The following is an 18043-nucleotide window of genomic DNA, read 5'->3' on the forward strand; positions in this document are numbered from 1 at the left end:
AAAATGCACCCCCTCACACTCCTTTGGCTCAAGATGCAACCGATGAGCAACGTGTTGCTTATCAAAAGCATAAGGATGATGACACTCAAGCTAAATGTGTTATGCTTGCATCCATGAACTCACAACTTCAGAAGCAACATGAGAATATGGATAGCGCCAGTTCTATATTACTCCATCTCACTGAATTGTTTGGTGAGAGAAATAGAAATGTGCGATTCACAGCTGTCAATGAGCTTGTTAAGACAAAGCATGTGAGGGGTGCTCCTGTGCATCAACATGGTCTAAAAATGATAGGCCTTATTGAGCAAATTCAAGACCTTGGATTTGCACTTGATGCGGAGCTAGCTCAAGATCTTCTTCTATCCTCCCTAGATGATTCATTTTCTCAGTTCATAATGAACTATAATATGCAACAAATGGATCATACTCTTTCTGATCTTCTCAATATGCTGGTATCAGCTGAGAAGCAAATCAAGAAAGAGAGTGGGAGTGTGGCCATTGTCGCTTCTTCTTCCAAGTCCAAAGGCAAGGGAAAAGGGAAGAAGAAACAAGTGGCAAAGCCTAAAGGAGCAGTCCAAAAGAAGAAGAAGAAGGAACAAAAGGAACCAAAAGGTGTTTGTTTCTTTTGCAACAAGGATGGGCATTGGAAGAGGAATTGCAAAGCTTATCTTGCATCCTTGAAGAACCAGTCTTCAACAGCAGGTATGATCAATGTGATTGAATCAATACTTACAGTTAATAATACTTCCACTTGGATAATTGATTCAGGTGCATCTCACCATGGTTGCACTTCGTTGCAGGACCTAGTGGGAGCTAGGAAGCTAAAAGCTGGAGAAATCACCCTACGTGTAGAAAATGGCACAAGAGTTGACGCCAAAGCCGTGGGGACTTATGTTTTGAAGTTACCATCAGGAGATACATTGGAGTTAAATAATTGTCTTTATCTTCCTATATGTATAAAGAACCTTATCTCCATCTCCATGCTTTTGAAGGATGGTTATAGAGTAGTTTTTGAGAAACTAAGTGGTTCTGTATCTATTAATGAACGCATGATATGTCATGCTAATATTATTGATGGTCTCTTTCATCTAGCTTTAGATGGTAGTATTAATTGTATGAAGGAAAATGCTTTGGGATCTAAGAGATCTCGGGAAACGGTTAACCCCATTAAGATGTGGCACCTTAAGCTTGGTCATATTAGCCAAGATAGAATTCACAAATTATCTAAAAATGGATATTTAGAGTCGTTAGGATCTGATCCTATGCCTACTTGTGAGTCTTGTCTAAAAGGAAAAATGACTAAGTCACATTATGGTGGACAAAGAACAAGAGTTAAAGAACTCTTAGGCCTAATACATACCGATGTATGTGGTCCCATGTCCACTATTAGTAAAGGTGGATTCTCATACTTCATAACCTTTACCGATGACTACTCTCGGTTTGGTTATATATACCTTATGAAGCACAAATCTGAAGCCTTTGAAAAGTTCAAAGAATTTAAGAATGAAGTTGAGAAACAGACTGACAGAAGTATTAAGGCTCTAAGATCTGATCGAGGAGGCGAATACTTAAGCAATGAGTTTATTGATTATCTCAAACAAGAAGGCATTGTTTCTTCATTAGCTCCTCCTGGAACACCACAACTCAATGGTGTCTCTGAAAGGAGAAATCGAACTTTGTTAGACATGGTTCGTTCCATGATGAGCTATACTGATTTACCTATATCCTTTTGGGGATATGCACTTCAAACAGCAATTTATTTGTTGAATAGAGTGCCTTCCAAGTCCGTCCCTCTTACACCATATGAGATGTGGCATGGGAAGAAACCAAGTCTCAATCATATTAAGATTTGGGGTTGTCCAGCTTATGTCAAAAGACTAGAAGCAGGCAAGCTTGAAGCTAGATCAAGCAAGTGTTTATTTGTGGGATATCCTAAAGATAGTTTAGGATATTATTTCTATCAACCTGAAGAACAAAAGGTGTTTGTTAGCAGAAATGCCATTTTCCTTGAAAGGGACTACGTCCTTGATGGAAATGTTGAGCAAATGGTAGAACTCAAGGAAGTGTCCAACAAGCCACAAACTAACACTCCATTTCCCATTGAACAACTTCCTGAACCAACTATAACACAAACTCCAAGAATTTCTAGTAGGATCCGGATACCTCCCAAGAGGTATGGTTTGTGTCATGAAAGCCTTGGGGAGTTAAATCTCCTTGGTGACAATGAAAACCTGTATGATCCTTCTAGTTATAATGAAGCAATGTCAAATGTTGACTCAAAGCAATGGCAAGAAGCCATGGAATCCGAGATTGACTCTATGTATACCAATCAAGTCTGGACTCTCGTTGACCCTCCACCTGGTATTAGACCAATTGGAAACAAATGGGTCTTCAAGAAAAAGATAGGTTCAGATGGTAAAATAGAAACCTACAAAGCAAGGTTGGTGGCAAAGGGCTATAAGCAAAGAGAGGGCATTGACTATGAAGATACGTTCTCTCCTGTTGCCATGGTTAAATCTATTCGGATATTATTTGCTATAGCTGCTCACTATGATTATGAGATATGGCAAATGGACGTAAAGACTGCCTTTCTGAATGGCAACCTTGAGGAAGACCTTTATATGGATCAACCTGAAGGCTTTACGTCTAAAGATGACATTCATAAAGTGTGTAAGCTTCATAGGTCCATCTATGGACTCAAGCAAGCTTCAAGGAGTTGGAACATCCGTTTTGATGATGCAGTCAAATCTTTTGGTTTCACAGAAAACATGGATGAACCTTGTGTTTACAAGAAGGTCAGTGGGAGTGCTGTTGTGTTCCTTGTACTTTATGTAGATGACATCCTACTCTTTGGGAATGATGTAGGAATGTTATCTTCAATTAAAGTTTGGTTGTCCAAGACCTTCCTTATGAAGGATCTTGGAGAAGCTGCCTATGTACTAGGAATAAAGATCTATAGAGACAGATCAAAAAGATTAATTGGATTATCTCAATCCTTGTACATAGACAAAGTGCTGAATAGATTTCACATGGAACAATCTAGGAAGGGTTTTCTGCCTGTCAGACATGGCATTCACCTTTCTAAGAAAATGTACCCACAAACGATTGAGGAAGTGCAAAAGATGAGCAAGATCCCATATGCATCTGCAATAGGGAGCCTCATGTATGCGATGCTATGCACAAGACCTGATATCAGTTATGGCGTAAGCATAACTAGTCGATATCAGTCCAATCCAGGTTTAGAACACTGGAATGCTGTTAAGAATATCCTTAAGTACTTGAGAAGGACTAAAGATTTATTCCTCGTTTATGGAGGTGGTGATTTGCAATCAGAGTTGCAAGTGGAAGCATACACAGACTCAGATTTTCAATCTGATGTGAATGACAGAAAATCCACATCAGGGTTTGTCTTCACCTTGAATGGAGGTGCAGTAAATTGGAGAAGCTGCAAACAAAGTGTTACTGCAGATTCCACTACTGAGGCAGAATACATTGCAGCTGCAGAGGCTGCAAAGGAAGCAGTTTGAATGAAAAAGTTCATCACTGAACTTGATGTTGTTCCTACCATTGAGTCACCGATTCCACTTTTCTGTGACAACAATGGGGCAATTGCTCAAGCCAAGGAACCAAGGTCTCATCAAAAATCCAAACACATCGAAAGACGTTTCCATATCATAAGGGAGATTGTTAATCGTGGAGATGTTAACATTCTCAAAGTAGCATCTGTTGATAACATATCATATCCATTCACTAAGCCTTTATCACAAGCAAAGCTAGAACAACATCTTGAGAAGATGGGTGTACGTTTCATGGCTGATTGGGTTTAGTACAAGTGGGAGATTGAAGGAATTGTGTCCTAAAACAATCATTTTGATGTAATTATTATTGTAATTATTATTAATCAAAAGGGCAAGTTTATTGTTCATTGCTTATATTTAATATTTGATTGAACAAGGTCCAAGGAATATGAGTTAAAGAGAAAGTAATCTAAAGAGTTAGATGTGTGAGACCTTTACTCTTTCACACTCTTATCCTAAAAGGTTCCTAGTCATAGGATTATCACTTGGACATTGATAATCCGGAAAGACTAGCACATACTTTGTATGCTCAATATGGAGGATGATATGTCTCTTGTCATTTGTGTAGAGACACTAATACAAGTATGTGGGTGCTCTTAACTTAAAGGGTACACTGAACGCGATCATTAGAGTTCTTGTATGGAGTCTTACTTACATGTCAAACTTGAACTCTAAATTGCAATAATACAAATTAGTCCTTTGACCTGAGACACCATAGTTGTCTTATGAGTGAATGGATTATCTCTTGATGATGCAATAATATTGTGTCCCTTAATGGATATAATAGATGCATTCATTGGTATAATCAATTCGGTCATGGAGACATGTGAGTGTACAACAAGGAATCTCTATCCTTAAGTAAATAAGGTGTATGTTCAAAGATGTGATTCAATGAGTCTTTGGCCAAAGCATTGAATGAGATTTAAAAAGGAGTTTTTAATCACATTCTAGGAATCACATAAGAATGAAAATCACATTAGGGGATTGACATATCAATTCCATACCCCGATGATGTGATTTAGAACATCGTGTTAGAGAAGGACCGTATTGTATTGTAATTCCAATTGAATAGGTTCTTTGTCATTCTACATTAACTAGGGTAGTCATGATATGTTGCAAGACGTCACTCATGACTTGTGAAGTCCCCGAGGATTAATAAACATTTATTATCCTAATAACAAGGGAGAATCAAAAATGGAGTTTTTGATTCGTAAACAAAATAGAATGGTTTCTATAAACTTCACTGCCTTGTTAATTAGAACCTAAGAGATCGCACACCATATAAGTGGATCCTTGAGATTGTATATGAAGAAGATTAAACAAGAGTTGGTTATGACCAAATAATTAATTAGATTTATTATTTGGACATAATTAGAATTTTCGGGTAAAACCGAACCTATTGGGCCTAAACGATTGTCGGGTTTTTGGTGTGGACTTGGGCTTCACTAAATGAGATTTAAATGAAAGCCCAAGACACATTTTTAGTGCCCAATAACATGTATGGACCAGCCAAAATATTGGCTTTATGAAAGTCAATATTTTCTTTTAGTAATTGGAGTTATTTCCTATTATATAAAAGTGAAAGCATAGACATAATAATGGTAGCATCTCTACACCATTATTTTCAGATTAGAGAGAGAGAAAGAGAGTTCTCTCTTGGTCCATTTTTCAGAAATTAAAGGAAAGAAGAACACTTGCATAATTTCTTCTTTTCTTTCATCTTTCTTCATCTCTTGATTCACTTGGTGAAGATCCTTAGAGGCCATATATTTTTGTGGCTTTACTTGTTACATCAAGGAGGAGATTACAAGCACAAGAAGGAGTACAAGAAGGAGTTCTTAATTCAAGGTGCTTCAAGGTGGAGGAAACACACACAAGGAGAGATCAAGGAGAGGAACTTTGGTGGTTCACTTGGATCGGATTAAAATCACGCTCCAAGGGTGAGTAGAACATAAACTCCCTCTTTGTTCTTCCTTACTATGCATGCTATGTTTATATACATATCACAATAAGCCAAGATCATGGGTTAAAGGAATGGATTTTATGTTTAGTTAGTAGTTTAATTGTTAAACTTATTCCGCACTAATTAAAAAGTTTTGAAATCCATCCATTCCTTCAGAAGCTAATCAAATTATATTGCATCTCTGCTTCAAATTTGCCTTCCAATTACTATATGCAAAGCCCTAAGGTGATCAATCAAAGAACTTAAACATAATGCATCAATTCAAATAGTGATTAAGCATTCATCATAAAGAAACTATAAATCCATCAACATAATATCAAAGTACATAAACAATCATGATAGGGCATCATCATAAACCTAGAAAAAGTTTAACAAAAGATAACTAAATAAAACATAGAAAGAACATAAAAAGAATGGAAGGGAAAAGATGGGGAAGATGGATGAGTCGTCTCTGCTCCTTAGGCGTCTACATTGTGCTCCGAGACTCTCCTCTCATGTAAATTCGTGCTCCCTTATATAGGGAAGATTTCTGCTCATCTTTGGCTTCATGTTTCCTTGTAAAACTTGGATTTAGATTCCTTTCTTCATTTGGAATGGGAAAAGCTTGAAATATCTCTTGTAGAAGTAGGAATAAGTTCATCATTGAATACTCATCTGAATTAACTTCCTTGAAACATTAGGATTGATGATCTTGTGCCACGGAACTTGAGTTCTCCACGAATGGTTGTAAATTCCCGAGTAGATTTCCTGTCCGACCTATCTTCACTCAAATAATCATAACTTTTTCCAGAAGTATCGAAATCGCGATCTGTAAAATTCTACAGAAAGTAGACATCCGTAGCTTTCCAATGATATAAGGCTCATTGTCTGATTCGATCTGAATAACTCCCAGTAATTCAGCGAAGTTGGATGTTCTGCACAGACAGATTCTGGGACCTGGGCGTCTTTTAATCCTAGTTAGCTCATTTTAACTTCTTTTCTTCTCTTTATGAGACAAACCTACAAAAACACTATAACAACATAAATGACTCGAAATAAGGAGGACTAAGCATAAATACTAAGATTAAGAGGCAAAGAAATATAGGAAAATATGAGCACATCAGTGTGTAGAATGTAAAGTAAGGTGTGCAAATTTCAGCTCCCTTATTTAATTGGGTTGCAACTAAATAGAAGCATGGCATATGTGTATAGCATGTACTTGTAATAAAGTTACTAATAACATTTTGTATTTTTGTAGGCATGCTCAAGGATCATTGAGATCGATGTGTGAAGCATGGCATATCTAGCATGTAAGGCCTAGAAGGTGTTGCCAAATCTACGAAATGTTGTAGGCATGCTTAAGAGTTATAAAAGCATGGCGTTGGCTCAAATTGAAAGAGCGTAAAGAAAGGAAGATATAGTTACTTATCTGCCGCTGGGTTGCTACCGCTGGGTGCTGGATTACTACCGCTGGGTGCTGGATTACTGCAGGGTTAGCCTAGCTGGGCTACCGCTGGGTTGCTGTGTTACCACTGGGCGTTGCTAGCTGGAGATGGCTACTGTCGCTGGGTCGTTGCCCTCGCCAAGCGGCAGATGGCCGCTGGACACGCTAGCCTCTGTAGCGGAAGATGTCGTCGTTGGTACTGCTAGGCGTCGCTAGCGGGAGATGGCCGCTGTCACTGGGTCGCTGGCCTCGCCAAGTGGAAGATGGCCGCTGGACACGCTAGCCTCGCTAGCGGAAGATGTCGCTGCTAGTACTGCTGGGCGTCGCTAGCGGGAGATGGCCGCTGTCGCTATGTCGTTGGCCTCGCCAAGCGGAAGATGGCTGCTGGACACGCTAGCCTCGCTAGCGGAAGATGTCGCCGCTGGTACTGTTGGGCGTCGCTAGTGGGAGATGGCCGCTGTCGCTGGGTCGCTGGCCTCGCCAAGCGGAAGATGGCCGCTGAACACGCTAGCGGAAGATGTTGCCACTGGTACTGCTGGGTGTCGCTAGCGGGAGATGGCCGCTGGGTCGCTGGGCTTTGCCGCTGAAATTTGCCGCCGGGCTACTAGGATTGACCAAATGCTTGACGCGTTAAGTGGCCGCTACTGTGATTGATTGTTGATGCAGTGAATGGTGTTGGCGGAATGCGTTGATCTTGACGCTAAGGAGGGTGTCCAGAGTAATTTTTTTTTTTTTGTATGCTTGTGTTAGGCAAGGCTTGCACTGGGCACTGGGGCCAATGATTATCCGAGGAGATTGATAATCAAAGAAGATTTGACTAGCTCTAAGAAGAAATAAAATAATTTTCTTTGAGCTCCATTAGCATGGAAAATGACGAAGCCTTTATGTTGGCTTCCCACAGACGGCGCCAATGTTAACGTTAGAACCGAAGGCTCTAATTAGCTTTAGATAGAGAGAGTAAGAGAGAGAGAAGACAAGATGTATAGTGGTTCGTTTCCCTCCTTAGCGGGAAACTATGTCCACTCGAAGTGTTGCACTATATGGGTTTGGGCCTTGCGGCCCAAAGGGATTACAAAGTGTGTAATGGGATGGATGTTTAAGTGGGAGGAGGGGTCCCTTTTATAGGTAAGGGAATCCCTCTCATTTACATTTTTTTAGATGTGGGATGCAAAACCACTATTCTAGTCTTAGAAAGCATGTTTGTGAAAGTAACTGGCAAGGCCGGGAAGGTTGCTTCCCGGCTATGTATTGGCCGCCTCCGACCATCGTGGCGTAGCTTGAGTGTCGAGGTACGAGATGTATATCGTGGTCGGGTCCCACCATGGCTTGTGGGTCCACTAAGAGGGTGTTACTTATGCTTGGTGAGATAGCAAACTTGCTTGCTAGTAGAGGTATCTACAATACTCAAATTGATTAATATGTAATTAATTCATTTTTATTTATTTTGTAGAAAATAAGCGGAGTTGTGGAAACGAGATAAAATGACGCGAAATTAGAGCAAAAATGGAGTTTCAGACAAAAGGACAAAATAGTCGACACGGGTCAAAGTGGTATTGAAATTTGGTGTTGCTAGATCTTTTGCTCTTCTAACAGTGATTTGGAGTTGGCCATTGAAATTAGTGGCATTTGTAGCTGCTCTCCTTTCATGGACAATATCTAAATATAACTTCACCTCAGACAAGTTTCAGTCTATAAAATTTGGATGACGAGGAATGGATATCTAAAACAGCTTTTTATAAGCAAAAATATTATTGATAAGGTGTAGAACAAATTGACTTCACGGAAACTAAAGTTCTATCTATGGCTAATAGATCAACTTTTACACGGGCAATTATGTCATGTTTTTGTACTCTCTTTCAAACTACCAAAGCTTCCTATTAGTGTCGGGGAGGCTCGATCAAAATCACACGGAATTTACTATGGGGGAAGTTCTATTTCCCAGCACAAAGCGTATTTTGCCAATTAAACTTTTGTAGGCCTAAAGTTAACCTGCTGTTAACATGAAACAAACTCTGCCAAAACTAGCCAAAGACTCTGATCAGAATAATTCTGGTCTGATACAAGCAAAACTATATGAACATTTGACAATTGTAAGTAAAAATATGAAAATTAGAAAAGCCATTCCAACCACAAGCTCGGTGACGTTGAGGGTTCTGTTGTGGTATTCATGTCCTAATAAAAATACTTGGATACTTCAGTTTGCATGTTTCTCATGCTCTTGCTAAACATACAAGCAATTTGAATTGCAGTTACTGGCTACTAAAGACTAGCACCTCAAGTCTAAAATATTTAGGTCTAATCACGCTGAATGTGGATTGTTCTCGATTATCTACTAGCAATAGAATCAGTGCCAAAGATGTTCTTAGAATGTGCAAAGGGAAATGAATTGATTATTTTGCAACAAATTTGGAGCAAGGTCGGGTTATTGATATTCTAATTGCAACAATCTAGCCTTTCTTTATATCTGAAATCTCCGCATCACTGGTAATCTTCATACTCTTAAGATCAGTGAGATACCCCTTAGGCCCCGTTTGTTAGCCAGTAAATCAAATCTGGAATGTGAAATAGTTTCTCATTCCATTAAATTGTCGTGTTTGGTTAAATCATAAGTCTGAAAAGGAAAGTAAAATAAATGAGTTGACCAGAGTTCAATTCCATAAAAGAGGCGGAATAGAAATATCATCTAGGGTGTGGTATTTCAATTCCTTCACTCAATGGAATTGAAAATTTACTTGTTTAGCCCCTCATAAAATCTGGTCAATTAATAATTCCTATCTCCACTCATTCATTTTTAATCTTCCATATTTAATTTGATTGGGCATTATTGGAAAATCATTAACAAATTAATTCTCTCAAATCATTTTCTAATCTCAAGTCTTGAATCCTTCCAAACACCACAAATGGAAATGCTAAATCAATTCCATTCCATCCTTGAAAGGAAAATTAGTACAATTCATTTTCCCACCGTAACATTCCGGTCAACCAAACGGGGCCTTAGGGTCCACAACTGTCAACCCTGAAACAGAATCCGAAAGCCTATCTAACTTCAAAGACAACACAGTACTTCTACCATCCCCTACTACAGTCAAATCCCTAACCGGCATTTGCGACCACGACGTCTCTGTACCAGTCGCCGCCTTACTCTTGGGGTCCAATGCAGTAACATGCTCCTGTTCCTGCCTAGCCTTCTCGAAAAGAGTATTCGGCACCGGCACAAAGCTCTCAAAATTCCTCTTCTTATTCCTGGCTGAGTAATCCCCAATGTCTGGTATGCGATCCCATTCCTCAGCCGAAACTGTATACAGCTGCCTCCCTCTTCAGATTCGCAAACTGCTCTGTGATTTTCGGGTTCGAAGCTCTGTACTTCTCAATCTCTTGTTTCAACTTAGCCTCTCTCCTATCCTTTCTCCTCGAGTCCATTCTCTGCTCAATGGCTTCCCACACCGCATCGGCCTCTTTATCCTCGTCTTCGTACTCCGCTGACGCGAACAAACCGACGTCGTTTCCTTCGAACTCATCAAATTTCTAATTCTCATCGTAACCCTTCTCCTCGCCGTCGTCTTCCTCCTGCTTCCAGCGCCTGCGGCCCACCCCAGGCGGGGCGGCCCCGGAAGCCCCGCCGATAGTCGTCGCCGACCGATCGGGCAAGTCGGGAGCGGCGCGGTCCGACCCGATATCGGACCTCGTGGTGAATCCGGTGGCGCCACAGCCGAGGCCGGTGACATAATTGGCGGGAGGCTTGCAGTTGAGGAAGTCGAGGCGGGGTTTGGGGACGGCGGGGGGTTGGGTGCCGCCGAATAAGGGGATGTGGAGGGTTAGGGTAGAGAGGGGGGAGATGCCGAGGTCAGAGAGGAGGGTGGAGTCGGTTTGGGTTAGGATTTGGAGGCTTTGGGAGATGAAGAGGCGCTGCTGGGAGATGGGGATGTGGGAGTTTTGCTGGATTTGGAGCTTGAGGGTTTGGAGTGGTGGTTTTTTGGTTGAGATTCAGGTTTAGGGTTCTGTGGTTCGGAGATGTGATGAACACCATTTTGTGCTCTCTCTCTCTCTGATCCTCAGCGAGGGAGAAAACTAGGGTTTGAGAATTGAGAGGGAGCAGTTTTTGATCAAATGGTCTTGTTCAGTCGGTTTTGTAATTATCAAACTTTTCTTCTGTTGTAAAAAATTATCAAACTAATAGTCGGTTCTCACTTTTTTTTGTTCATTTTTTTTATTAAATAATTTTTATTTATAATAAATTATCAAATAAAATTTGTGCGGAAGGGATTAGTCTGGCTCTGCTGGGATACCCCTGAAGGGTGTGTGTGTTGCTAACTTACTAACGCTAACCTCCCCCAATCAAAAAATAAAAATAAAAAAATAAAATAAAATAAAATAAAATTTGTGCGACTACAAATGAACTGTAATTACAAATCCTAATATGTGATTATAATTTATATTCACAACGAGAAAACATTAAATAGGCGTCTTCATTAGAAAAACAACTAGTCCGAAATATAATTAGTGGAACCTGCATGTATCTTTGAAATTATTTATTATATGAAAAAACAAATAGATATGAAAAGGTTTATAAGTAGAGTTCTTCATTTCTTCTCTGCAGAAGAAACGTTTGGGTCTTTAGATTCAGTGACACATCAAAATTGAAAGTTTTGAAAAGAAATTGAAATAAAAAAACACAATCAACTCTGAGAGGCACGAATATAGATAAAAACACAATTTACAATCTAACAGTTTCTGGCTCTGAAATTTCAATATCTGAAGTACTATAAACTTTTTGCTCCAATTGAGTTTTATTACTTCATTTTCATTTTCAAATGTAATGTTGTACTTGGTCGTTTAAATTAGATCTCCATTGCGGTAAAATGAGGAGGAGTTTACAATGGTTAGTGCAGTGAGATTTGTGGAACTAATCATACTTTTACGCCTATCCTCATAAAAGCTGTTCTTAGAAAAAATGATGGTTCTTGAGTATCTAATCAATTAATCCCCAAAACTAGAGAAGCTTAAGCGGAAATGAAAGAGTAGGGTGAACTGTGAAGCGTTGGGAGAAGCCACTAAAATGAAGGTATCACTCTCTCGAACACTCAATTTCTATACTACGAGAGGAATGCATAAGCCCTTTTGAGGTAGGGGAGAGTATGAAATGAGCCTTGGCTACGAAGGTCGAACCCAAAACACTTTGTCCTTTCAATCTCATAATGTTCAAAGTCCTAACCCAATTCCAAAGTCCCTGTCGATATCATCATCCTTGGATAGCTTCAACTGTATCAATGGAAGAAGTCATATTCCACAAAGAGCTCGAGTTCTAACCCTAAACATCACGCTTCTTCTATGGGAATATAGGATGCGATTGCAATGTCCAGATAGACATATTTAGTGTGCGCAACTGCGCATGTTAATTTAAGCCATGATGAGTTGCTGCAACGAGCAAAAGTTTCAGCAATTCTTTTGACTAATGATCACAAAAACTCGTTCATTCTCTTCCTCATTCGATATCCTTAAACACCTCATCCCCTAACGTAAAAGAAACTAAATACAGTAATCAACAGCAAACCGAGTATAAATTAACATTTTCTCAAACTCAATGTGCAGTCAATGACAAGGATTTGATGATTTCTCTTCACGATCTAAAATGTTATGAACATAACAAGTCAAATGGGAATACCTACCATAACATATGCTCGCAAGAAATTCTCCATATAGTAAGCAATGGACACCGAGATATAAAATATACATCCTTAACTGGTTGGTGTCTTCCTCTGCTTCACTTCCAGAAAAACTTCTTTTATTCCCACAGTTAGTACCAGTAGACTGAGTAAGAACTTCACATTCACTTGAATATTTTGAAGTGTCAAGCCAGCAAAAATCTATAGGATTCTTACAAAGTCCCAGATAGCGGCAACCTTGAACCAGAAAATACCAAACTTTTTGTGTTAAGTTAGTGACACAATCAAGAAACTCCCTCGATGCATGTTCAAAATCTGCATGCTTCACTGGATCATGAAATGAATAAGTTTCGAATTTATCCATCAATGAGCACTTTGGACATTTGTATTTTGCAATACGGTATAGTTCCAAGTGGTCTGACACAGGCAAATCCCATCTGTTTATCTCACTCCAGAGTGAGCTCTTAGCAAGATTTAGCAAGGAATCCCCAGCGATCGTCCAGAAATGTGCAACATTTACAACTAGGGAAGATTCAGAGTTAAAGAGATGGTGAGTTGCGCCTGCGAGCAACAATGAGTATGCTGCGCTTGTCCTGCTCATGCCAAAAGCTTTCATTACATGATTGCCTATTGACTCCATTGAAGAAGATAAAGTTAATAGGTCATCTGCAAGGATTTTATACACTGAAGCCAATGTGGGGTACGCATTTAGAGAGAGGTGATGCAATGGGTTCAACCAGTAAGTTAACTCTGATTTTTCTTCATTTCCCTCTTGCTGGTTATCAGAAAGACCTTGTGTGAGTACCTGCTCAAGCCAGAACAAGAAGATTCAGGATTACCAATTGACAGATAGTCAGCTATAGCATCATCAATGTAATCAGTCAATCTTTCAGTTGCCTTGTCTCTATTGAAGATAATATCTGAACTCAATCTGGAAGAGTTGAAATTGACTGCATAGATATCCTGGAGGATTGCAAATGAACGTTAATACTCGTTCAAGATATCCAATTTTGCAAATGAAGTTGCAAGAGGTATAATGGGAAAAAAAAAAAAAAAATTGTTAAGATCGTAGTTCTTGGTTCGAAGTTGAAGAGGTGCTTTTCTTCAAAGATACTGGATCATTTACACACACACACACACTAAAGTACTAGTAGCAAGAAATTTCTAAAAATAATACCACAAGGTCTTTCCAAATAGTAATGAATGAAATTAGGGGAGAATGCCAAACAGACTTTAAAGAATCAGCAAGTACAAAAAATATGAATAAGATATGAGGACCATAGGACATTTCAATGATGTAAATCTTCACTTTACAGGGCCACTGCCACAGATTTGGAACTCATAGACGTGTTTAGATCTGTGAAAAGACCGTGGATGGATCACACTTAGATTAGTAAAATAACATTACATCCATAAATAATATAGAACCAAAAGATTACTAGGTTTTTCAGCACGCAGACAACCTGGTTGCAGAATGGTGGAATCATCAAAGACTGAAACAATACAAAGGAACAAAGCAGGCTCACTGCTGATAGTTAAAAGAAACAAAAAAATGAGGGCATGCATGAAATGATCTGGACTATATAAATTGATAAATAAGTGTTACGACATTTGATTATGAAGTATTAAACCGATGCACATAACTAAAAACAGTAACAAAAAAGATATAGATCATTAGCAGTTGCAAGTACAACCTTATATTTAAACCCAGTAGTTTAGAAAAAGTACACAAAGACCAATAAGATTTCATACCTCCAAAGCACAGTCGACATAAGTTAGGGGTGATGCACTACATCTCTTACATGAGCACACAAACCGATACCTTGACCATAATTCAGACTGCCTCATAGCCTGGAATTAATACAAGAAAGAGATATAGGATCATAATGAAATACCTCATTAATCAAATGAAGAACATAAACATGATAGGAATTCAGCCACTGAGAAAGGGTTCCTGTAAGACTCGTAATGAAAAGAAGCCTCGGACAGGGTTCTTAAACATAGAATGTCACCAGCCGATTCTCATATCATTATTTTCCAATAAGTGATCTAACATAAGATTGAGTTGATGATGGGTGCAAGGCATCTGAAAATCATAGATACCTTTGGTTGCAACAAGTCAGTGTATGTAATAGTGACTTCGTCTCCCCTATTGATTCTCTTGATGCTCCTAACTATCACTCTTGGACCATATTTCCCGCATTCTACATTCGAAAATAAGCTAGAGTTCAAATTCGAAATTCATAATCTAAAAAATCAATTAAAACGAATCGAAATTAAGAACCATAATACCTTTTGTTAACAAATTCTTGCTACAAACACCACTCTCAATCTGCAACAAACCTGGATGTCAAAACTCTTAATTTTATTGCACTATAAAATGAAGAACAAGTAAATATATGGTAACTTATGACGTTACTTGGCCGGCGGGGACAATACGCAGCGGCGTCTCGGCGCACTGCGGCGGGGACGGCGAGGACAGCAGAAAGCGGTAGCAGGCATTGGGAGAACAGCTGTGGTTGATCCAAGAGAAGCAGGAATCGTACACTGCAATTCCGAGGGTGCGGCCGGTGTTATCCTGGACCTCGACGGCGTTGGTCAGGACCAGGCACAGCACAGCCTCCTCCAAATCGGCGTCGTCGTCCTGAGCGTCCCGCATTGTCCTGGCGAGAAACATAGCCCTGGCGCCGTCGCGAATGCTGAGGTCATCGTCGTGGTCAATGAGTTTGGGGCGGTTGGTCAGGAGGCCGGAGATGCGGGTTGGAGCGGGGGGAGAGGTGGCGGGAAGGGAGTGGAGGAGGCGGAGGGCGGCGCGGAGGTCGGAGGAGTCGCCGTGGGGGTAGGTGGAGGGGTGGGAATGGAGGAGGCGGAGAAGGCGAGGCTCGGCGCTGGAGAGGTGGAGGGGAGAATCGGAGGCGGAGCAGCGTGGGGAGCAGTAGTGGACATGGTGGGAATTGTTGGGAAAGGGAGGGGTATGGAGAGGAGGGAGGGGAGAGAAGCAGGAAGAGCAGTGAGAGGAGAGAAGGGAGTCATGGAGAGCGAAAGAGAGAGGAGGGAGTGATGGGGTTAAGTCTTGTCCTAGTTCTATCTCCTCTTCGGCTCTCATCTCCATCTCCATCTCCATCTCCATGAGCAGCTACAGTAAATACATCCCTGCAAATTTAAGCCTTTTTTTTTACCATTTAATTTATGCAGTAAATGCGATATTTTTTTTATTTTATTACCAGAGGTTGTTAATCCTCAAAGGTAAATATACAACAGATATAAGTATGGTAGAAGATCATTGTGGTTCATCTACACAAACATGAAGTCGGGAATCATAAGCGCATCCCTACAAATGTCGTGGTGCGCTGCCCAAACAATCATGTAAAATAAAATACATATAGTCATATACCCGAATATATTGGAGAAGTGGAAAAAGGGTCCTCACCTCTCCTAAAAAATCTAAAAAGGTGAATTAAGATACCAAACACATTTGGATTTATCCAAAAGAGTTTGGAACTTGCATGAATAACCGTCAAAAGCAGAGCGCAACTAACTGTCTTCAAGTAGAACTGCCTCTAATTTGAAATGCAACCATGGACAGGTAATCGATCTTATCCCAAAACACTCGTAGCAATCTAACTGCTTTGGCTTCCGCAGCCCACAAGATACTCCAAGCACAGAACGAACCAAAGCAACATGAAAATAAACACAAAGAATCATTAGAATCAGTGGAGCAAGAAAAAAACTAAATCAAATAGTAACCATAAAATATATAAATGAGAATTCAATGTCAAGAACCACAATTTGATCATGTATCATTAAATAATAGAGCTTATAGCACTCCTTCTAAACGTGGAAGTGTGGAACAAAGGCCATGCTACGACAGACACATCTACAAAATCTGATGAAATTCATGAACTAGTCGTACAAACTACAAAACAATAGAGAACATATAGCCTGACGGCAGAGAAATGAGATACCCCAGAAACACAATTTGATCCCTTCAAATGAAAAAGTTGAGATACTGAAATTAAAGCATCAAATACCAAGAAAATTATGCAAGAAATTAACTAAAGAAATAAAGAAGACGATAATCCCAAATGGTTGTGCAGAACACCACAAAGAGTGCCCAGGCACTAATAGAATCCAAGACACTGCCAAAACAGAACCAGGGATTCAAGAGGTCGGTCACAACTCACAATCCACAACCAGTAGAACAAAACTTGATAAACAGGTACCAAGTTGAACTACAAGAATTACCTGCTATGACATTCCAAAGAAACCGCAAATTCCAAATGACAAAATCAATGAGAAAATAATGCTCACCTGAGAGACGATAAACCACCGATTTGGACAAATGGTCAACAAACAGGTTGAAAGACTGTACGTTAACGTTCTTCAGTTGCTTAATTCCATATGGACCAAACTTGGTTGAGAACTAAATCCAAATGGCTCCAAATCAAAATCACCATGGATATCGGAGATAAAATTTGACAATGATCAGAGTTAATGGCGATTTGGCGATGGTGGTGAGCCATAAATGCGATATTCTAATTTCGACTCATTAACAAATTGTTATATATAATAAATATAAAATAAAATCATGAAAGAAAATAAATATATTTTTGGTGAACAAGAAAATAAATCTATTATCTATTATATAAAGCAAATTGTTGGGAATGATGGTTAAATTTTTGAAACTCCTATTATGTCCTTTATTGATTGAATTGTTTAAAAAATAAAAATGATATTACAAGGCTAAAATAGTAAATAAACAAAATCAGTTTTTTCTTTTCAAGAAATTACAAACAAAAAATAAGGAAAAAAAACCCCACGTTTGTAACTGTCAGTGGTAATTTGCTGCCTTCAAATTTTTTTTCAAAGATTCCCACAGACGGCGCCAATGTTAATGCTCAAGATTCATGGTGTTGTTGAATCTTGTTAATGCTAACACGGGTCTGAAGTCTCAGTTGATTTAGAGAGGGAATGCAATAGTGTCACCTATCAAGTAAATTACACTAGTGTCAAGAGTGAGACCGCGGTTGGCGCTCTTCGTTCCTCTGATGCCTAAGTCAATGAATGTATTTATGTTAACAGAGTAACGTTAGGTTAGTAATAAATGTGTGTCTTAATAGAGAGAGAGAGAGAGAGAGAGAGAGAGAGAGAGAGAGAGAGAGACCTTTTATAGCCGAGTGGAAGGAGGAGTTCCATTTTGTCTTTGATGTGGGACTTATATGCATCAGTTTTCAGCTTTTGGACCCTCCTGAGTGGTCATGTTTTTGACACGCGTGATGACGCATCATGAAGTTTTCAGGCATGAGCTTGACTCAAGCTACAGTCCTACTTCCTGTGTTGCCAGAGGTAACACTGGTAAGGCTTTTGGACGTTCAGAGGTTGCTCCAAGTCCTAGCTGTATTATATTAAGCAAATT

General features: G+C 39.6%; 1 protein-coding gene and 1 pseudogene across 1 annotated transcript; both read right to left on the reverse strand.

Annotated features, from left to right (window-relative positions):
• Positions 1-9942: 9942 nt before the first annotated feature.
• LOC133737521 (protein STABILIZED1-like) lies at positions 9943-11135 on the reverse strand (annotated as a pseudogene).
• A 1384-nt stretch (positions 11136-12519) lies between these two features.
• On the reverse strand, positions 12520-17137 carry LOC133739550 (protein SET DOMAIN GROUP 41-like). Its single transcript, XM_062167331.1, has 8 exons — positions 16058-17137; positions 15047-15780; positions 14920-14959; positions 14731-14831; positions 14380-14478; positions 13525-13590; positions 13311-13432; positions 12520-13220 (listed from the first exon to the last, which is right to left on the reverse strand). Exons 2-8 carry the CDS (start codon positions 15755-15757, stop codon positions 12554-12556), a joined length of 1806 nt encoding a protein of 601 aa, XP_062023315.1. The 5' UTR covers positions 15758-15780; positions 16058-17137; the 3' UTR covers positions 12520-12553.
• Between the last annotated feature and the right edge of the window lie 906 nt (positions 17138-18043).

Source organism: Rosa rugosa, chromosome 3 (genome assembly GCF_958449725.1).
Source record: "Rosa rugosa chromosome 3, drRosRugo1.1, whole genome shotgun sequence".
NCBI lineage: Eukaryota > Viridiplantae > Streptophyta > Magnoliopsida > Rosales > Rosaceae > Rosa > Rosa rugosa.